Source organism: Neophocaena asiaeorientalis, unplaced genomic scaffold, assembly GCF_003031525.2.
Source record: "Neophocaena asiaeorientalis asiaeorientalis breed wild unplaced genomic scaffold, Neophocaena_asiaeorientalis_V1.1 scaffold256, whole genome shotgun sequence".
In the NCBI taxonomy this organism is placed as follows: Eukaryota; Metazoa; Chordata; class Mammalia; order Artiodactyla; family Phocoenidae; genus Neophocaena; species Neophocaena asiaeorientalis.
The window spans coordinates 3,814,745-3,838,292 of record NW_020185324.1 but is presented as its reverse complement, the minus strand read 5'-3'; the positions used below and the strand labels follow the sequence as shown (position 1 = coordinate 3,838,292).

The following is a 23,548-nucleotide window of genomic DNA, read 5'->3' as shown; positions in this document are numbered from 1 at the left end:
ACATTCTTTTTTACTATAGTAAACAATGTAAATGAATAAGACAGATTGCCACATGATTCAAAGATATAATATAAATAAAGTCTAGATCAGAAAGTAAGGTATAAATAAATACCTTCTCTAAGATCAAAGATCTAAGCATACCTCTTGATTTCTTTGCTTACTATCTCCTTACCCAATTTATAGGAAAATCCTTTGAGCTGTCTATGCTCATCCATTATTCAGCCAAGGCCAAGTAAAGCTAATTTTACAGGCTTGATCTCCCCTTAAAACATTGATGCCTCGTAGACCAATTGGCCATTATAGACCTGTTGGCCATGGTCATATTATCATGTCTAAAATTTCTTGATTCTTGGGAAAAGGAGAAGGAAATTCAAGGGAAAGGAAGGCTGTTTTCTCATGCATCTCTCACGTGTTATCCTAAGCCTACCCTAGAAATGAGATTGGAGGTAAAAAAGACTTTCATGTGTCAAGCCTCAGCTGCATTCTTAGCTCCGTAAATAACCTCCCTTTCCAAACCTCAAGTCCGGAAGTGCCTGTGTATATAATGGGAGCAACACCGCAGGCCAAAATCCATTGAAATCCATAAAAATCACCATTACCCTCAATTGCAGCAAGTGGTTTTCAATCATCAGTAACAACCACCACAGAAACAATAATAATTGTCACTATTTATTGAGAATTTATTATACCCTTAATGAAATTAAGCTCTTGATCTATCTACGAATGGTCCTTTCTCAGTAAATGGTGCCCTCCCTGTAGATCATGTTGGATATGTGAGCATCATCTTTATGTATCTTTCTGTCTTGACCTGCATATCCAACCAGTTACTAAGTCTGCCCTTTCCCAAACTTCCCATAGTGCAGTCAGTATCATCTTATGAAAATGCAAACCTGATTGTGTTATCCACACTTAAAACCCTTTAGTGGCTTTTTCTTCTTCTACTTAAGGAAGAAAAGTCTTCCCTTGGTATAAGATCTGGCCCTGTCTCTGTGATCAACCTCACCCTCCCTCTTCCAGGTCCTTCTGCTGCAATCACAGTAGTCTTTTCTCTATTCTTATTCACCAAGCTTTTCTCATCATTGGACCACTGTGTAAACTGTGCTTTTACCTGGAGCCCTCTGCCTGACTCTCCTTGCCCATTCTAACTCCTTCATGTCTTAAATATCAGTTCCTCGAGGAGGCCCAATTTCCCCCAGACTACATTAGATGCTCCTTTTCTCTCTGATTTGTACTTTTACTTTTCATTCTAGAACCTACGTAATATTAATTGCGTGATTCTTTGTATGATTTGTGTTATCGAAGATTTAATGCCTGGAAATAATGGAGAACTTGAAGTCAGAAGAACTAAACTCTACTTATAGTTCTGTCATTTATGGTAGTATAATCTTGGGCAAATTGTGTTCACTTTTGTTGATTCTCAGACTTATCTCTAAGATTAATTTATTCATTTATTTAACAAATATTTCTTATGCATCTACTCTAGACCAAACCTTATAATGTTTAGGATGTAGTGATGAACAAAATGGATTTTGATGCTGCATTCAAGGAACTTATATTTTAGTAGGGGATACATATTTGTTAAATGTTCATATAACTACATAGCTATAAATTCTGATAAGTGCTGTAAAGGAAAATTAAAGGGATATAGGAATACTTAAAGAATAATATTCACTTGTGAGTGAATATTATTTTTAATCTATTTTACGGATGATGAAATGAGACACAGAGCCAGTCACAGTCACACAGAGTCTACTAGGTTGTAAAATCAGTTTCTGAAACCAAGCAGCCTGGCACCAAAGCCGTTGCTGTTAATCTACCATGCTTATTACCTGCTGCAGGATGGGGTGAGATTGGAATAAGAATAGTTCAGAAATCAGTAAAGGGACAGCTGAAAAATAGTCACAAACTTTATTGGACATTTGTTTTACCTTTATAGGTGCTGTATTTGGGAGAGGTGTCAGGCAGCTAAATAGATCCAGAAGCAAAGGGAAAGGTTTCCCTTTCAAAGTAACTTAAGGATAATTAATACATCTTTTCACTAATGTGAATTCAATAAATGAGTTTTAAAATTAACATTATTTACATTATTTGAGCAGGCAAGAGAGACCAGTACATCATGTTTTACATATAAACACAGTATACAAACATACAAGTTTTATTTTTACATTCCCTGTGGCACTGACATTTCAGTTGTTGAAATGAAGGCTACCATGTAATGGAACCCCGACATGAAACAGCATCACCACCATGAGTTTTCTTCTAAACGTCAGCCTGCTACTACATTAATACTGAGCAGTAAGTTATTTAAAGCATTTCCAAAGTTTCATTATTATTTTTATTTTTTGCCTAGATGATAAAAAGGAAACTATTTACTGCTAAGATTTATGCAGTTTTTTGAATTTTTATTTAAATATTGTAAATATGCCAATAGAGTTTCTGGCAGTGGTGAAATTTTTAAGAGTAGGAATAAAGTAAAATAAACAAGTTGCATCTGTTTGCTCACCTGTTAAATTTTTTTTTAAATCATAAGGTTTTCTGTACAGCTCTGACAAGGAAAATTGAGCAGAAAATATCCTTTTATTTGGATTTTATGAGTAGTTGAAGGATATTTAGAAGTTAATGGCATACATGCTTTATTTCTTTAAAATATACGTAGTCTTAATATATTCACTGAATCTACAAATTTTTATTGCTTCATAAAATGATTTTCTGTGACAAACATTTTTATATTTAATGTGTTAAATATATTTAAATTGCCTTTATCATAATTTATACTTAATATTATATCTTTGTAATCAACTTTTTGAAATAAAAATAGGAACCAAAATCTGCTTTAATTGCTCAGCTGTGAATATCAATATTAAAAATATAATATTTTAGTAATATTTTTAGGGAAGAAAAATTGAGGAACTCTTAAGGGTTTACCATTAAAAGAAAAATGTCTTGGCGTCAGTAAAATTGATATACTCAAAGTGAAAGGGGAAAAAACTCTTTAAAATTTAAAAACTGGAGAAGAGCAATAATAATTCACAGGCAAGCTTTTAGGATAAAAGTTGAGTGAAAAAGTTCCATTTGATGGAAGTACAACCATTGTAAATATGCACGGATGCTTAAGATAAAATCAAATTAATGAAAAATAGATTTCAGTGAGCATCATTCTAGTGCAACTAGGGAACACACTGAAAATGTACCTGTTGAATAATAGACTTGTTATAGAATATTTTTAAAGGGATGAATCATATCACAGTTGAAATCATTTGCAGGAAAAAAAAAACATCTTGGAACAGTAGTAACTTAAAAAGTGTAATGAATACTTGTCAAAAGTTATATTAGTTATTCTTTATAACAAAGCTTACTGTTTATTAATATTTTTCTAATTGAAGACTGGTCTTGTGACAACTACTCTGCTAAATGTCTTACATTTTTATGTACTATTCACCAAAACCTTACAAGGGATATGTTAGTGTCCCCATTTCACCCATAAGGAAAACAGAGGTTGAAAGTTGCCCAATATCAGAACTAGCGGTAGCGCTAACTGTAGGAAGCGGGGCTGTCTCACTCCAAGTAGCCAAATCGGTTCAATCCACATTTTAATTTTTCACCATCTAAATTGTTTATAGACAGTTTCGGAATAGGGACTAATTTATTTCTGTCTGTACTTTACAGCTCCCCCAAATGCCCGCACACTCGCAATCATGCACAAACCAGATGCCTGGTATGAAAGCTTTCATTATTTTGTTCCAAGGCTTCTTTCCTCTGCATTGCAGGATGCATCTTGATAGTCCTACCACCCTTCCCCTTTCCACGTTTTGTTAGTAGATGTTCAGAATATGCAAACTAAATGGAATATTAGTCTAAGCAAATTGCAGTTGGAAAGCTAAATCTGCCAGAAGACAACAACAACAACAAATTACACCCTTCAGCTCCTCTGTACCCACCCACAGACCTAAATCAAAGTTATGGTTTTAGAATTTGCAGTTTGCTTTTAGCTGTAAATCTGCTCCTCTACATTAGCACAATTCTAACAACTTGAAAATAAATGATAAAAGTGACTCCCTGGAAAGCCTTTCTCCTCCACCTTCATCCTCCAAGTTCCTAAGAATTATCTCTGTAGATGCTCTCCTGTATTTTTTTCTCCTCTTTCCTGGTTTGTCATTCTGTTCCTTACTCTCCTTGCATGTGAGCAAAGCACCTATTGACTCAGCAGCCCAGGGCTGCAACCCTATCCCTCTGGGATCCCTGCTCATTAGCTTCCTCCACTTGGTTTCCTTCCCTGCTTGCTCTGGGCTCTAACCTCTCCTCACATCCTCTTCAGGGAATGGAGTTTTGCTTACAGCTCTGGTCTAAACACAATCCCACAATAGGTGCCCCCAAAATACTCATTCAAGGAAGGAAGTACAAAAGAATGATGGAAAGACAGACAACCAACTAACAGAACTTCTCATTTCATTTCATGATGGACATACTGGATTTCTATATCAGGAAAATAATGCTCCTAGACCAAGAAGAGCTCCCTTTCCCCAGAGTACTCCTTCAGTATTTCAGAGAACCCCCGTTATGAAGTTGGGTTTTCATAAGTGCTTACAACTAGAGATTAGTTTTCCTGAAGTGTTTGGAAGTGGGAAAAGAGAAGAAAATAGAAATCCAGGATTTCTTGACATTGTTCAAGAACTAAAATGATCACTGTAGACGTTAGGAAGGGAAACTCGGCACACTGTCCTCTTCAGCAAAGTCCACCACTGGGCTCTTTGCTTAGCAACAGGTTAGCCTGGTAGCCCAGCCTCAGAGTCAACTAGGTGTGAAACGTTCCCTGGCCTAGATTAAGCATGACAGCTCCCTCTGCTGGCCTCCTTGCCATGCTCTATCATCCTGTGCCCAGCCCAAGTGGCTCTGGCCTTCCATTGTCTTTCTGGTATTTTTGCTCAGACACAGGTGAAGTTGATGGTTGCTGGTCCTCCTGGTAAAGAAATAGTCCTTGTTTGGGATGGGTAATTTCCTCAATTCACGGGAATTGTTTTCTGCTTTTCACCATCACTATACTAAAATATACTTTCATAAGTATGAGAGATTTTCAGCAAGTATATGGGCCAGTTGTGATGATCCTTCCATCACTTCAAATCTGATTCATCCTAGTGGTAAAGGTCTGCTTGGTACAAAGAGAACATGTTTCCACACTTCCACCACCCTTGTCTCTCCAGTTAATAATTTCCAAAAAAAAGGGAAGTGGTATAATCAAAATAGGTACTCCTCTGACATAATAAATTGATATCATGCTTTCCTGATAGACAGTGAAGGTGGCCTCAGTGGGAGCTTGTCTTTAGTTAAGAGCGCCAAGGTTCTTTCTTTTCAGCCCATAGTTTTATTTACATAAAAGATATGTTGCCAGGCCCAACCCTAGCATTTGGGTAAATAGATCTTGGTAATAACTTGGAAGGCTGGGTTTAAATTTAAAATTCTTAGGCTCCTCCTAGTTCCATGCCAGAAAATGGTGACATAGACATAGTTGACCCATGGCCCACCCTGTGGCCCCTAGACCACTTCTCTTGTGTATCATTCCCTATCCTGTATTGTGAAGAGCCTGTGCTCATGCCTGTGGGCACCTCAGTCCAGTGTTCAGGTTTTGTCCGCCCTTTGCAAATAGCTGCACCTCCGCACTGGCTCTCCCTTCTTTCTTCTGATGGGTGGACTTAGGGAGAGACCTGCACAGGCCTGAAAGGGGACTTGGGGCTTTAGGCAGGGAATTATGGGATCTCAGGTAACAGAAGTATGGTCTGGGGGTAGGAGTGAAACACAGGGTCCAGGAGGGCACATCCACGTGGCCCAGTGGACTCCTTGTCTGTGGGGAGGGCCATGGCCACAGGAAAGGCAGAGCAGGGCTCTCCATGGTGTGGGGCTCAGGACAGAGGCCCCTCCAAGTTTGGCCTAATGGTAGCATTAAATGTTAATGGTTTTGAAATTACTTTTCTCCTCAAAAGCAGCTAAGGCCTGTATTCCTACTTCTTCACTACCTGCGTGCTCACTCATGAGTGCTTCTTAGAGGTTTTTCTTCTTGAAGTATAATTGATTTACAATATTATATTAGTTTCAGGTATCCAGCCTAGCGATTCAGTATTTTTACAGATGATACTCCATTTAAAGTTATCACAAAATAATGGCTATATTTCCCTGTGCTCTAAATATATCCTTGTTGCTTATCTATTTTATACATAGTCATTTATATCACTTCTTAGAAATTTTGAAACAATATAAAGGTAGATAAATTACTGTGTTCCCAGGGCACAGAGGGCAACAAAAAAGCCTGAACAGTCAGAATCATGATGAAAATATGCTACCCGGGTAGAGAGTAGCCAACAGCGCAAGTTGCCAGAATAGCTGGCTAGCCTGAAGGGGTAGAGCCAACAGCAAATACAGGGCAGAATTTGCCTTGCTGTGAAGCAAACGGGCAGAAATCTTAGCCATCTTAGCAGGCTTCAGTAAAACTATTTGGAAATACATAGAAAAGTCCACTTCCAGAAAAAAAAAAAAAAAAAACAAGGAACACAAGATTTTACTAACTGGAGCACTAACATGCCTTGCAAATTTTTTAAAATCAGAAATCACTTTAAAGTCAGCAGTTATTTTTCCTCAGTTGTGAAATCCTGTACCAGTGCTAAATACAATGCTTTGACTCATTTGGTTCTCATTTGGAAGACATTAAAGAAAATAATAATGTTCTGAAATCCCTTATGATTGAAATTTCAAGACATTTCTCTCCACCATCAAAAACATTCAAAATAGTTGCCACTACCTAATCATTTTGTGATCGATTCTACTAACTTCGGTTAATAGAACTGAAATCATAGGAGATTGTGCAGCTATCTAAGGTTTGTAAAGTTCAGAACATTACAAAGTTCAAGCTAAGTACAGAATGTTGAAAGATTAGAATTGGGTCAAGAACTTCCAAATCTGCATGGGAACAACCTTCCTGCTTTTATAGGAACTGCTTTAAAGGCTCTTACTCCTTTACTGACTTCTTAGAAGAACAGAGCGAGAAGCAGTTGGTTAGGTCAAGGTTTACATGTTGACATTCATCTGAGCTCGTCAGCTATTTCTGGTTGTGTGATCATCCTCATTACGCTAAAGGTGCAAAACATACACACACACACCATCCTTGTTTAGGACAGCCCTTCTCATGGTATTTGCTTGAGTCATAAATGGCTTGGTCAGTACATCAAGTGACTTCAACTTCAGCCCTAGACTGAAGTTATAGTGTCAACAACCTTAGGTCAAAGCCTAAGGAACACTTCCATTCTGAAGCAGTACTCCTTGTAGCCCCACTCAGCTAGAGACATTTCATTTTGAAATCACCCTCTTACGGTTTTAGGGTTAAATGGAATTCTAGGACTTTAGTATTTGAAAATTGAGTCTTGAAGACATTAAACCCTGTCTATTTCATATATGTGGAAACCTGAGGATCAAAGAGTATTATGTCTGGGGTCACAGGAATGATAGTGGCAGAGTTGGGATTCAAACCCAGGTCAGGCTGGCCCCACACCCCAAGTTGTTCGACACCCAAATTTCATATTTCCCATTTAATACCTTTGCAACCTGGGCAAGTTATATATACGTATATCTCAAGAAAACTTGAGTTTTCTCATCAACAAAATAAAGATAAGAACCATTCCTTCACAGGGATGTTGTGAGGACTAAAGTAGGAAGGAAGATAGGTATAGGTTATTAGGTATAGGTAGATAGATGGGGTGGATAGGCAGGCAAGCAGACGGGCACATACAAGGTACCAGATTTTTGTTAGTTACATTTCCTTTCCCTTTCCATAAGTATATAAATATCTGAAGTTATGTGTATTAGTCAAGAGGAACTATATTTGATTGCCTTCTACTCTGAATTAGATTTTTTAATATTGATTTTACACTGACAATCCAAGTAATACTGTGTTAAATTAGACCGTCATTTCTTGACAATACAAACATAAGCTTAGAAGTTGAAATTAATAAAACAGATAACATAAAGACATGTGAAGGCTTTAATAATACTATATTACAAGGGGAAAATAGCCTGAAGACTGTTTTTGAGTAGTGAGTCAAATGATTCACGGAATTACAAATCATCCAACCACATTATTTGGGATGTAGCCAAAGTGGTAATTAGAGGCAAACTAATCCAATGCTTTATAAAACACCGCCAACATAATAGAATGGGAAAAGGAGTCAATTAGAAAGGAAAATGGCAACATTAGGGAGGAAGCATAAACATAATTGGGTCTAAATAGACATAGCTAGACTTGGATAAAATCTTATCAGTAGGATTGATTGAAAGGTCTTATACGTACTTATGAAGCGGGAAGAAAGTATTATATATAAAATTATATATATATGTAAAATTTATGCAAGTTAAAAGGTAAATGTCCCAAAGAGACATCTAATGTCAGCTAATCCCCCGCTAGCACCTTGGCATCTGGCTGCAGCGTCTATACAGCATGGATCCTCATGGACCCATGGAGTAGTGTTAACACAAGAGGGCTTTTCCGAGATTGTTGGAGCTGCTTGTTGTGCAGTTTGGTGGCACAGGTTGCTCTCATGAAACTGTCCAAAGGACCAGTATGTATGTAACTGGTCCTTAGTGTGTAACTTTATCATCAGAGTTTCTCCTTAGGCCTCCGTTTGGATGTGGAGCTTAGGGCTGTTCTGGCCCCACTACTCAGTAGCTTTTGATTCCCTCAGTTTTGACTTCCACTTCTTTGTCAGGAATGACTTCCTTATGTGTCATCACTAACAACTTTCAGCTCTGTGATCTTGGTAAATTTCTTGGATGTATGTGTGCTTCCAATAAGTCTAAACCTTGAAATGCATGCTATGAAAAACTGTCAGAGATAGGAAGTTTTATACATAAAATTTGAAGTCTGTAAATGAAAATAAAGAACAAATGCCCTTAGTGAGAAATATATTACAAAAAATGAATTTTTGCCTATATACAATACTATCCCACCTCACCCCTAATGAAGAGCACAAAACAGACAAAATTGAGGGGAAAATTACTGTGTTACAAACGGCTTGATCTGGAGGATGTATTTCCTCCAATAGTAGAAAAAAATTTACTGTCAAATGATTTTATTCAGGCAAATATGACAGGTTCTTTTGAGGTAGCTTAGATGTGTGTAGTAGGCGGTATAATGACCCCCAAAGGTGTCTACATCCCAACCCTGGGAATCTGTGGATATGTTAGTTTACAGATGGACTTAAGGTTACTAATTAATTGACCTTAAAATAAGGAGATTAACCTTGATTATCTGGATTGGCCCACTGTGATCACAAGGGTCTTTAAAAGTAGAAGAGAGAAGCAGAAGAGTCAGTGTCAGAGTGATGTAGTAGAAGAAAGACTTGACCGGACATTGCTGGCTCTGAAGATAGACGGTGGGGTCACACCCAGGACTGTGGGCAGCCTCTAAAAGCTGGAAAAGGAAAAAAGAAATTCTCCCTAAAAATTTTCAGAAAGGAATACAAACCCGCCGACACCTTAATTTTAGCTCAGCGAGACCCATTTTGGAATTCTGACTTCCAGAATTAAAAAATAGTAAGTTTGTATTATTTATAGCCACCACATTTGTGGTAATTTGTTTCAGCAGCAATAGGAAACTATTACAGTATAAAAGCTAAATTGCTCTGAATGAAGTCAGTTATTACTTGTGGATTATGAACTCTTCCTCCAGTATATTATTTTTTTCTTACTTCCTCCCCTCCTCTACATACATCTCACTGACATGTCTCCATGGATGACTCCACCCCAAAAACCATCCTCATCTAGAACTATTCCTTATTTGCTTTTACCAATGGAGAACTTAAGCTATTGGACTATCTCTTCACATCTTCATCCAAATTGGAAAAAAAACTCCCCACTAGGGAGGCTTGCCCCATCTAAATCACTAATACATGTAATCTTTTTCCCAGTCTCTTTTCCGTGCAATCTTTCCTCGTATCCTAGACTTCATCCTCTTCACCCACTAATTGACACAGACACCAACCTTTATCTGTCTCTGTCTGTACATACAAGCCTCCATAGGAAAAGAGAGGAAGATTAGTCTTCCAACTGATTTCCGTGTTTAAAACTTGACCCATGTTTCTTTCCTTGTGACCATCATTTTTTGATGAAGCTGGTTCTTAAAGCCTCTGGTTCTATATCCTCCCTGTGGCCAAAGTCTTCACACCTTCCTTAAAGACAAAATCTTCCATTCCCTTCACCGTCTGTGAACTGGACCAAATCTTCTAGGGTTTACAAGTTCTTTTAGCCAAAGGCCAGCTCATCATCCATTTTTTATAAAGTTTTATTATAACACAATCATGCCCACTCATATAACTATCATCTATGGCTATTTTTGCACTATAGTAGCAGAGCTGAGTAATTGCAACAGGACCGTAACGCCTAAAATATTTACTATCTGACCCCTTACTAACCCCTGTTCTAGACCATACACTTTCATATTTTGGTGCCAGCATGTAAATCAGTTATACATTGTGTGTGTGTGTGTGTGTGTGTGTGTGTGTGTGTGTGTGTGTGTGTGTGTGAGAGAGAGAGAGAGAGAGAGAGAGAGAGAGAGAGAGAGAGGGAGAGAGAGGGAGAGAGAGGGAGATTGTATCTGTCTGCCTGTAAATCTATAAATCTGGGCATACCAGCAGAGAGATTTTGTGGTAAGATGGGGTTTCTATGGAGGATGTTTACCTAGCTGCCCAGATGATGTGGTTATGATTACTCACTAACCTTCCTCCCCAGGATGGGGTAAACTCTTCCAGCAGGGAAAGCATCCCCACGGGTGAGGTCTTCATCCCAGTCCTTGAACTCCTTCCTTCTATCCTCAGTCTCTGTTTTGTGGGCCCTCGTGGATCCTCACCAGTTTGCTGTCTGAGCCCCCTGGCTTCCTCTGCATTGTTTCACTTTCCAGCTATTACAATACAAGGCTTGCCTCCCTTATTGTGGAAAGTTCACTGCTGCTGGATCTAACCTGCAATGGTCTCTGCAGTATACCTGTGAGCTGAGCCTGATTTCTCTCATGGTGCCTGTGCTTGGGCCTCACAGTCCTATGATGAACTACTTCTCAGCTGCTTGGCCACAAGTCAGGGTCATACTCAGGGTTGCTCTCAAGGATGCTGCCAATAGTCACATAGGCTGTGCTGACCAGTCTCCCATTTATACTTCCTGGCCATTACTACTCGTCATGAATTTGTGGTCTAACAGACTCCCACTGCCTGCCGTGACCACACATTTTTTAGTCTGCTGCTGTCCAGGAGCATGCTTATTATTATGACCGGTTGTCAGGGCCTGGAGAAATGGTTTCTAGGCAAGGAGGTCTTTCTTCCTAAAAACAACAGCTATGCTTTCTCTATGTTCCATTCTGTTTCTACTTCAGAACGTTCCCTATTTATCTATCTGGCTGACAGAACTTTAACTCCTATGTACATCAAAGGCCATATGCTTTCTACCCAGAGCACACTTTAAATCCCTTAATTTATATTCTTTCTTCCATGTAGGAAACATACATACTTTCTCTCTCTCTCTCCCTCTCCCTCCCACTCCCTTACTCCCTCCCTTCCTAAACTGATGGTCAGAATATCTGGTCTCAAATCTAACACCACCATATTTCCTTACAATGTTAGACAAATTAATGTGTTTTCAATAGCTGCAAGATTAAATCTAAGCTCCTTACCTAGCCAGATTCATAAGTTTTTTGTGAGGTGCTGATGAACAGTGACAGGGAAGGAGACGCTTAAGTAGGGCTGTGAGGAAAAGCCTCTCTGAAGAAGTGATATTGAGAAAGTGATACTTGAAGTCATCATATTTGAGAGGAAGCCAACTATATGCTGAACCATGAAAGTACTTTATAAGCTGTAAGACGTCACCTCAGTGAATAGTAGTCCCCTCCAGTCCCCTGTGCAGCAGGGGAAATTAGAAAGCAGTAAGAGTTTTTCAGTTTCTGAAGCTATAACTTTTCAGTAATCTCTGGACTTCCTTGCCAACTTCGGCAGGCGTACTCTCAACCACTGCGCCGCCAGGGAAGCCCCAACCTCCATTTTTCTAATCCAAATCATGTCTCTCCTCCTCCTCTTCTGTTGCTAGTGTGTCCTGGCCTCATTTACGTCCCTGTCGTCTCTCTCCTGTCTGTGATGCTGCCGTCCTTATGCCCGCTCTCAGTCTTCCCTGCCTCCCTTCCCTTCCTTCCTCCCTTCCTGCTACTTTGACTTGCTGCTCCCTCCAAACTCCCTTTCTAATAACCCTGTGGTTTTAAAACCTTCTTGAAGGTTTCCTAGGCTGCCTTGGTTTTTGGCTAAACTACCTGTCCTTTTTAATATAAACAACTTCTGATACTCACCTTCAGAAAGAGGGAATATTTCCAAATTAATCTGACTGGAACTTGGCTGGCAGAGTGCCTAGCACATACTAAGCTCTCAATAAATATTTTTTGAATACTGAATGAATGAACTGATTGTCCTAATCTTACCTACTCTATCTGTAGGATTAAGGTGTTTTTTTTCCTTAATCACATGTATATTCTTTTTTTTTTCTTGGCTGTGTTGGGTCTTCGTTGCTGCGCGCGGGCTTTCTCTTGTTGCGGCAAGCGGGGGCTACTCTTTGTTGCGGTATGCGGGCTTCTCATTGCGGTGGCTTCTCTTGTTACGGAGCACGGGCTCCAGGTGCGTGGGCTTCAGGAGTTGTGGCTCACAGACTTCAGAGTGCAGGCTCAGTAGTTGTGGCTCACGGGCTTAGTTGCTCCGCGGCATGTGGGATCTTCCCGGACCAGGGCTTGAACCCGTGTCCCCTACATTGGCAGGCGGGTTCTTAACCACTGCGCCACCAGGGAAGTCCTCAAATGTATATTCTTTCCTCACACATAAAATGCACATAAAAACCTTCACCTTCCACTATACAGGAATATCAAAACCTCTTATTCACAAGATTTTTATTTTAAATCTACTGTATGTTGTACATATGGAACTTTGTCATTAATCCCAGAGACAACTACAGGCATTGGCAGTATCTTGAAGATTTTTTTTTTTTTCTTTTTTTCTACAGTGTCCCTCACAGTGCATGGTCACAAGCCCTCAGCATTGAGTATGCAAATGTTTATTTGCTAATGCTAATAATGATTACAGAGATTTCGATTGTTTTGGGTTTTTATTTTCATCATCCTGAGTAATCAGATGTATTCATTCAGATTAAGCAGAAATTTTCAAAGGAAAATCTTTCTATCACGTTGTCATATTTTCAGTTAAGTAGCAACTAAAAGCAGTGTTTCTTTCGAAGAAAAATTTCCATATGTGTTCAAAGTTTGGTTTTAGCCACTTTGCATGATATTATTGATCACCAATGGCAGTAATAATTTAGTCTCAAACAACTTTTCAAGATTTATCAAAAACAAATGGTGTATTCACTTTTTATAGATATGGAAGTATGTTTAGACTTATCACTGCAACTCATTTCCAGTATTGCATCCTAAGTGTTGTTAAGTACTCATTTAAAAGCAATAAAAATCTTACTCTGTGTGTCAACTAGAAATAACATATAAATGACCCTTCAGCTTTGGGCATTCTCTGTTTATAGTTCTAAAAATTTAAATAATACCAAAAATAGGTAAAGAATCCTGTTGTGTTTTTTTGGTGCTTTTATTATATTCTTTAATTCAAGAAATCCTGTACAATTTAAACTGTGGTTTTTATTTAGACTAACATAAGGTTCTGAGCCATGTGAACAGGAACAACTTCAAAACAACAGTTCAGTATTTATGATTTTATATTTGCTGCCCATGGGACGTAACTATAACGCAATGGGGCAGTCCTTCAAACAGATATACTAAGAGTTGTGCAACCAGGAGGCCCTCGTCCCCTTCAAGGCAGTCACCTCGGGAGGCTACACATTGGTTCAGTAATACTGCCATGGCTTAAAGTGATGTGGAATGCCTCTTTTTAAACTGCCTCTGAACTGCTAAGAAATAATGAAGAGTAAAATGACACATTATTTTAAATATCCTGAATTGTGGCAGAGATGCATTTAAATTTGGTAAGTAATCAGAAATCATCTCAGGACCAAGTACAATGAATAAAATGTGGAGTGTTTGGAGTCACAGTTTGAGGTAAAACAACAAGATGGGCTTTCTTGAATGATACATAAACTAACTCTTGAAATTGGTTGTCAAAGAGGAATTCCAGAATCTTGAACCTTGGAATAAATGTATACGCTCCCAAGGTAGCTACTATGAAGAACAACTCATGTTTAGATAAAAAAAGAAATTATGTGTGTGTATGTTTGCAAAATAAGATCAGTTTTATTACTTTATAGACGTATGTTGTAGATGAAAAAAATACTCCTATCATGGAACTCTTTATAAGCAAACTTCCGAATGTAAGTAGAATTTCTCTCTCACCCTTTCTAAACTTTTTGAGAAGCCCGAATTTCTAATAATGACTTATTCTGAATCTTCAGCTTTAAAAAAAAAGTAATGTTTACCATTTAAAAAGCAGGTGCTATGAGGTTTCACTTCACCTTTTTCCAATTAGCTTCGTTACCTCTGCTCTTCAATTTTTTATTTATGTTCACCCTGAGACTCTTAAAATATATTTTTTCACTGTAAAAATATTATCAAGCTTTTGAACTAAGGTAGCAAGTAAAGTCTAAGCTGAAGGTTATTAATTGTTCCATATTGTTTTAATACCTTTTTTGTTGCATTAATAATCAGATGCATTTCTTTTTTAATTTGGGACCCTGTTATCTTAGTAAATAAGAAGATCAATTACAAGAAGAGAAGTCTCAAAGATTTTGTAAACATAAATACTCTCAGTGTTGGGGCTCCTATTATGTTTTTCATTTCTACAAATAAAAACTCAAAAAAACAGAGTTCAACCAAGTGGCTGGACCATGTTTCTATAGTGTAGACTCCGGGTGGACTCACGGACAGTTAATGGGGGTGGAGCTGATGCATCCTGCTTCGTCAGAGCTTTTCCAAATTTATTCTACCACATCCATCTTCATCCAGGTCAGCCAGGCCCCTATTGCTTCACTGCTGAGTTCAAATAATAAAAAGTAAAATGGAGCATGGAAGACAGAAAATTGTTATCCTTTTGCAAAGAGGCTAAGACAGCTAAATTGTGACACTGTGTAAACTGTTCAATTTTGACAGGTTTGATTGGAAAATTAGGTGACCTGTGTAGTTAGACATCAAAATGGTCGCTAGTTTACAGTTTTAAAAAGCCGTAGTGTGGTATTTTTACTGCAGTCTCTGAGAATATTATTTTATTCTGCTTGGTAGTAACTGTTGCACAAATGACTATTGTTTTGCAGTTTGGTGATTTAAATGCTGTGTCTCCTGGAAATCTGGATAAAGGTAAGAATTGAAAATAATGTACATTTTTAAGGACTTTTTTTGAGTAAGAAATTCTCATAGAGGAAAATGTATATGTGTATAGCACTTTTATTTTGTGGAAATGGCATACAATCCTTGATGAATATGACAGTTAAGTGTTTTGGAATCTTTTTTATTTCTCCATTTCTGTGCTTTCTTTATGTTACATATATTAAGTGCAAGAATTGAATTTAAATACAGTTCAAACTCTTCTTGATTTTTTTTGCCTGCAATTAAGTACAAGTAACCAGAAATTACTTCTGGCTTTCGCCAGAGTCCTGAAAAAAGTGATAAAATTGGGTCAAATATTTTTATTTAAGGCCCACCCGGCAAGAAAAAGATTCCTCAGCGTACTCAAGTCACCAATTCACACTTTTCAGTGGAAAAAGAACTCAGAGATAACAATGAAGTTTACTATAAAAGCAAGATCAGTATTGGGGTAGATGAGAAGGATAACATATATACTTCTTAAATTTTCATATCAGCATTGCCACTCTAATGTGACAACACAATATATAATTCTGAAGAAACTTACGACCTATAAAACCACAGAGTAAAAGGAACAGGGCTCGAAGGAAAATGAGGTTGGAATAGAGTACACACAAAGAAAAACAATTCTGAAAAAAATACCAGCTCAGTTGTTGTTGTTTTTTTTGAATGTAAAATTTCTAATAAATAAGCACTGCAGAAAATATACACCTTTCTTCAAAAAACAAAAAAAGTGAAGATTTCTTGAGGTTTTAAGGAATTGAGTTTTGGAGTCAGGGACAAAGTGTCCATAGACTGGGAAGAACTACACCATTGTCCCTTCCAGGACAGAGCCAGAGCCAGTGGGGAAACTGAGGCATGAGGAAGCACGTGGGGAGTCCACACACGAGGTGCCACACTGTTCTCTGCAGCGTCCTGTACTAGGGTACTCCGTGTTCAGCTTCCGTGCCTCCTTGGTGATGGAAGACATTCACATGCCGGGGAAAGTCCTGTGTGAATCGACATCACTCCCACTTTAAACTCCTATCACTATTTATCAACTGTGTACGTGTTAATTCCTGTTTTAGCAACATGCATAATAGCAAAACGGGAAAAGTAGAGAATGATAGACCCAAAACATCATTGTTGCAAATATATACTCTATAGGATTAACCAAAGAAACATCAGAGAGGCAAATCAATGATGAGGCCAGTTTGTAAATTCAGAGCAGGAAAAGTGGCTGTTGAAATGCAGGCCCAACATATAAGGCAACCCCGATGATGCACTGACACCAAAGCCTCATAATTCAAATTTGGGGATTTCATCCCAGGGTGTCCGGAGGTGTAGTAGGAATGTTGCTCCTGGGCCAAACACTGAATGGCAGCCAGTCTTCCTTGTCAAGCATTGAACCAAAGTCTTTGGTAAACTCCAGCAGCACCTAGTTTTAGTTTTTGTGTACCAAATTCCCATAACTTCAAGTAGGTTCCCAGGAAATGTCTTTTGAGTCTCTATAGGAGCATAAAATGTCTGTGGGAACTAGAGAAAGGGCTTGCTTTTGTGATTGCTTTGTAGCCTATCCAAAGGAACCCTGTCACTCACAAGTGGACCTGAAGCAGCGTGGCCTGGAGCACTGGAGTTTGTTCTGTCCATCTCCCCATTGCCTTTTCCGTCCACAGCAGGGTAGATGAAAGGACATCCCACTCTCTCTCCACTTGCCTGCCTGCTTGAAATGATTTTTTTTTTTTTTCTTTTACTGCTGCCTCTTTTATTACTTTGACACTATTTCTCAGTCACAGAAAAGTTGGTGGAGAGGGAGCCAAGGAGCAGTGTGACTTGCCCTCACCTTCCTCGGGTGGCTCTGCTGGTCCCATTCACCTCTAGACTGGATGCTTCTTGAGAATTAACCAAACTAGCATATTCAGAACCTACGGTTTGAATGTGAAATCTTTAAGAAATTTTGGGGGGCTTTTTCCACAAAATGAGAATTTGATTTTTTTCTGGATAATGAAAGTAACATTAGTTATGTATAAAGATTTCAAATAATGCCGAGAATTAGAAATTACAGAAAGTAAAAACTTCATAGTCAAAAGCCAAAGAGACTACCACCATTAAGAATTTAGTGTGAGGATCCTTCCAGACCTTTTGTTTGTTCTTATGAAAACAAATACAAAAATTAATGCAAAAGTGTCATACAAGCATATTTTGATTATATCCTCTTAATGAAGCAAATGTCTACCAAACATAGCCCTTTCCGGCAGCTCACCAGCCCTTCGAATGTGCTTGTTCGGACAAACTGTAATGCTATCCTCAAGTCCGTTACCAGAGGCGAACGGTAACCGGATAAAGCAGGTGGCCAAGACAGCTTACCTCGTCCCAGAGAGCTTCTCTGTTTATTGTTCAATGCATCACAGACACCATTTCTAGTCAGTACATCTAATCTCAATCTTTCTAATCACACAACCTTCCCAGAAGACGTTGCTCCCGGCAGCTGCACAGCTGTACAACCTGCACCTTACATGGAGGCCCTATTATTCCTCACCACTTGCCTCTGGAACCGTCTTTGCACCGATTGATAATAAGAGAAGCAACGTCAGGGAGCCCATTTACGCCGAGAACTGTATTAGCAGAACTGCTGCAGGTGTGCCCCAAATGGTAAAACTAGACTCAACACCTCTTAGAGTCCAGCTGACATTGCAGTAACTTGTTACACACTCTTTGCATGTGACATGCCATAGAATATAATGGAATCTGATTCTGTTAATACAAAAGTCACCATAATAAGTCAAAAATATAAGAATAGATATCTTTCATTTATAGATGAGGTTTTGGTGTAATTATGTGTGGAGGCTTTTTTGGTAAACAATAAAACATGTCGAGGATGAAGTAAAAAGACTTTTTTTTTTTTTTTTTGCCTGTGCCACGTGGCTTGTGGGATCTTAGTTCCCCGACCAGGGATCGAAACCAGGCCCAACAGTGAAAGCACAGAGTCCTAACCACTGGACCGCCAGGGAATTCCCAGTGAAAAGATTTTTGAGGCAGAAATATATCCCTAGCTGTTTAAAAATTAGCGCTTATGAAGAGATATTCTCTCCACTCCTCTGAGGAGAATCTTACACAGTAGTAAAGCTGTGTGAGAGCATTTTCTCTCTATGCTGTGCTTTTGAATTTTAACAGTGCATGCTGGAAAAAATTAAATAGTATTCCACTGTAATGATGTTTTAGTTAATATAAAATGTATTAAAATTTGGAAGTAACAGTGACTATTTATACACCTAATTTCCAGAAATGAATACTAGCTGTTAACAGAGAGTATCAGTGTTGCTAGGAATGGAAGTTCACTGTGCATTTTTAATCTGATACTACTGCCTCAGTCTTCATTTTGTAATAAAAGTTAAGGGTCTAATTAATATTGTGATCTACAACATTCATGTGCACAGAAAGTCTGTAAGCAGCCCCTGCTTATGCATGCTATAGTTATTTTGTGACTCAACATAGGTCTCACCTACATTAACATCAGCACAGATAAAATTTATATCAGATGTAGATTTTCAGAGGAAAAACAAATTTTTTTCTTTCTTTCTTCCTTTTGTTTTTTTCATAGTTAGCATTTTTCAGCGCAATACGTTCCCCAAAGCCAGCGTAGTGAACCCAAGTGACTACTTTATAATGACACAAATTATGCCACTAGTTAATGTAAAAACTTCAGGGAACTCCAGAGGTCTTCTTAAAAGACCTATTAAAGATATCAGTCGCAAACCCAAGAATAAATTACCTTTGCTGTGTTTAAAAGAATAGGGCACTGACACAGGTAAAATCTGTTGAAAGGAAAACCCACAAGCTTTGTCCCCCAAGAAGGGCTAAGGAGTTGCTTTCTCAAGGTACTATATTAAAGTGTTCCTAAAGCATTTGTTGATTGCTCTTCCCCAGTTTGTCTTCTGGTAATAGTCTTGGTATTATTTGTTTGTGCAGATGAAGGCAGTGAAGTGGAGAGTGAAATGGATGAGGAATTAGATGACTCTTCAGAGCCTCAAGCCAAAAGAGAGAAAACCGAGCTGAACCAGGCATTTCCGGTAGGCTGTATGCAGCCTGTTCTCGAGAGTGGCGTGCAGCCAAGCCTCCTGAATCCAATTCACAGCGAGCACATCGTCACGAGTACTCAGACTATCAGACAGTGCAGCGCTACAGGAAATACCTACACTGCAGTCTAAAGAATATTAATACGTATTTTTCCAGCTAACATTAACCCTGTTGATATTGGGCTTAAGTTGAAATTTTAATAAGCCTGAAGGTCAACGGTTGTCAAATTCTCTGTGCTGAACATTACCTTTTTGGAGTTGTGAAATGGAATGGGTGTATGTATTTTGCCAGGTCTTTTTTTTTTTTTTTAATGTAAACAAATTATTTGCTTCTTAATAATGAGTTTTTTTTCCCTTAGTTTTGGGTGTCAAGAAGGATTTTTACAACACTTAACGTCAATGTTTTTGTTTTCTTATAATTAAAAAATGATTTACATTTTTTGTAGCTTAAAATATTTTATTGTTGATTGTTAGTCTTGGTGTATGATTTCATGTGTAAGTTTTTAATTAGATGCACTTCTGTGAAATATCAAAAGAAATGATTTTCTTTGATTTACACTGGAGGCATGCCCATTTGGCAGCAGATGCATCAAATTTGCTTTTGAAAGGTGCTTTTCATTGGACAGAACCACAAGACACTATTTTCATAACATTTTGGAGTATGGAGAGAGAATACAGAGCATTTTTATTATAGTGCTAGAGGGTTGGGAAGGTCATCTATTTTTCTCTGAAGAAAAGTTGAGCTGTGCATTTATCAGTTCAGAGTAAATGACAGAATTGCAAGAGATTATGCTAATATGTACATAATTTGTGTACATAATTATTAAACCATGTTAATGCAAGCTTCCGTTAAACATTGAATTTTAACTGTTATTTGCATACCAATTCCTCTGTTTAAAGACTACTGATTCTGTATTTGGGACCACTGCACAGATGCATTCTGCTGTTGAGTGGGGCTGTTATAGTTAGATACTGAAGCTGAAAAAAATGACTTGACTTTTTTTTTTTTTAAGTGTACATGCTACTTATGCTGAGCTGGACATACAGGAAACCATTCCATTTGAATGACTTTCTTTTATTCCAGGTCTTTTTCCTAATAGTAGTTCAATATGCTGCTATTATAAAAGAAAATTTATGGAATGCAAGGAATGTAGCAACCTGCATATCGTTATTTCCTTCAAAAATATTTCCTGGTTTCTAAAGTATGTGGATTTAAATTTTAAACAGAACCTGAAGGCAGTGTAACTGGCACACCGCACTGTTGCTTATCCCCGATTCTGTAGGATTTGGATAGGTGGCTGGATGGACCAGTGCCGTTGAAGAATGTACATCAGGGATCATCGTACCTCGGCTATTACATGGTGCCTTAAAACAGAACTGAAGCTAAGGTTTAGTAAGGCTTATTTTGTTCATGTGAATTCCTCTTCAATCCATTTGACAAGGTGTGCCTGTCATTTTCAGATTCCCGAAGTAAGGACAGGTAACATGTTCTTCAAAGGAAATTTAGGGCAAACAAAGCAAAATGAAAAGACAAAAATCACTTCCCCTCTTTGAGTGACCGTGAATTTATTTTTGTTCCTAGAGCTGAATATTACTTGATTACAAATCACATTGCTTAAGGATTAAGGATCAGATTGCTATTGTGAAATAGCAGGCTAGTTTTAATTACCAACTTTGTTACAGAAAATCATATATATTTTAGACCATTGTTATCTAGTTATAACTTAAGAAAATTAACACAATAAGCAGGTACTTATTGAAGTGCATCTTTTCAGTCTAAATGTTTCTCTGTGTGTCTCAGTGTCTGTGTGCCCACATGCACGCGCGAGTGTCCGTGGGCAGGAGTCAGCTACCAAGTCAGAAGGTGAGATCCCAGAGAGGATAACACCCATCCCTACTTTAATTTACGTGAAAAACAAGGTTCTTTTAAGCTCTCAAATTATTAACCAACAACAACAAAAACAGGCACATCCATTTATTTAAACAGTTCTAAAAAAGCTAATTAGCAAAAATAAATAATACACGAATACATAGAGCCAAAAAAAGGGAAAGCACAAAATGATTTACAGATTGTTAATGAGGCCTCTATTACACTCAAGACGTTTATCTTTCCAGTTTTATTAGGGTGGGGAGGGCAGGGGCGGGGGGTGGAAAGGAGAGGGTGAGCCAGTCTGTACAGTTGAAAATACCAAATGGCTTATTGGGTAACATGCAGTACATTTCAACTGTTGTTACTTGATTGCCTTAGACTACTCAAATAACTAAGATCAACAAAGCTTCTTAAGTAAACTTTAAATCATTCAGATATAATTTTTTAAATCGATTCAAATTTTGTATCATACAACTCACTCACATGTTTGAAAGTCTTCGCTAGCATCCTAGCATCGCCTTCATTTAAATGTCATTTAAATGATCATTCCCCTTTTTCCTCCCCTAAAGGCAATGAATTTGCACTATCACACACACAAACGCAAACAAACACCTTAAAGCTGCAAAGACTGTGTATCTACTTCATCGTGCATTAGGAAAGGTTTACAGGTAAAATTAAAATCTAAAAAGGAAAAAAAATTCTTCATTTTGATGCTCCTTTCTGAATTTTTTCACTTCCCCATTCACAACCCCCAGAACTTTATTATATCTGTGTTGGACCAAATGTATTTACTGGTTTCATCTTGTTTATTGAATGATTTTAAATGTATTTATTATCATTGTTTAATTTAATGTTGGATATATTTGTCTCATTAGAGGAATCTGATAATGGCAAATTTAGATTGATGAAAGTTAGGGATTGGGCACCCTACAGGATTCAACATTTCTTCCAATTGTTCATGGTTTGTTCTAAATTAGGACAGATTAGAGGAATTAAATATTATTAACTTGTCTCACTAAAAATATTCTAATGTCTTTCATGAGCACAGTTAGGAACATTGATTCTTTGTGACTAGGGTAGGTAGTTCTGATCAATAGACAAAATAACATCTATGATCTCTGCTATTTCCAGTTATCTGTAATCCACAGTAAGACGCACACACACACATACACACATATATATATACAAGATCTCACACACACACACACACACACACACACACACACACACACACACACACACACACACATCTTAAGCAATTTCAAATTTAAATTGTGAAGTATATTAGAAAATAAAAACATCATAATTTATACAATTGAGCAAATTGGAGCAAACATGTATTGAACATTTTATTTTCATTTTTTCTGTTTACTGAAACTGACTTTTCTAAATAATATTATGACACTAACATTCTCAGAGTAGATTTATTGACAAGTGGCAAGTACACATTTTAAGGACTTAATATTTCTTGACACTGTAATTAAACACTAGTCATGAAAAATATCTATGTAGACCTAGTGCTATGCTCTCAGTGAGGAAAAATGTGAGGAAGGCATGTTGGCTACTTTTAAGTTTCCAGAAAGATATTTCTGTGTAATAGGATTGAGTATCATGGGTATAGTTTGATCTTCACATACACTTTGAGAATCATACCCAAAAGATTGGCATTCACAAAGCCAGTGAACAATGGGGTGAAATGGCTGAACCATCTCCTTGGAACACAGGGCCCAACTTGAAATTTTTTCTTTGGATATCAAGTGGCTGGTCACTTTTTCAGGATTCTCATCCAAACTACGCTTGGACTGACTGTATAAGTCTTACTGCCTTTACAGAAATCTGCTTTCCTTTCTGTGCTTTTTCTCGTACTGTATAGCACGGTTCACGCACCTCTCTCTAGATGGTGTACTTGAAAAACAAAAGCAAATTTTAGAAAATGATTTTTAACACTGCGTACCTAAAATTAGTAGTGTGCAACGTGGACTGCCTTTGATTTGTAGTAGGCGAGTGAAAAGGAACACGTTCTTGGAGCATGCTGTCAAAGCCACTCAGGACTGAATACGGTTTCATCACCGTAATCATCGACCTTTTTACAGGAACGCACTCTCTAGAAGTGCTAAACGTGATTCATTTTCAAATTTGAAAAATTCTTCAGATGATACATTTGAAACATCTAAAATAATGCTGTGCTTGAAATATTAGTGTAAAAGAAAAAAATGTGGGTCACTGTGATGTTGGTCCTCCCTGTGTGGACAC

General features: G+C 37.9%; 1 protein-coding gene across 6 annotated transcripts in view; it reads left to right on the top strand.

Moving 5' to 3' along the window:
• The window catches only part of RFX3 (regulatory factor X3), a 284,844-nt gene extending 263,313 nt beyond the window's left edge, over window positions 1-21,531 (top strand). For 4 of the 6 annotated variants that reach the window (XM_024734284.1, XM_024734288.1, XM_024734287.1 and 1 more), the window contains exons 16-17: window positions 15,322-15,364; window positions 19,319-19,557. In XM_024734284.1, the coding sequence (XP_024590052.1) occupies window positions 15,322-15,364; window positions 19,319-19,557 (282 nt within the window). Of the gene's footprint in view, window positions 1-15,321; window positions 15,365-19,318 lie in introns of all 6 variants that reach the window. The other 2 variants (XM_024734283.1, XM_024734289.1) reach the window with 1 other exon arrangement.
• The last annotated feature ends 2,017 nt before the right edge of the window (window positions 21,532-23,548 follow it).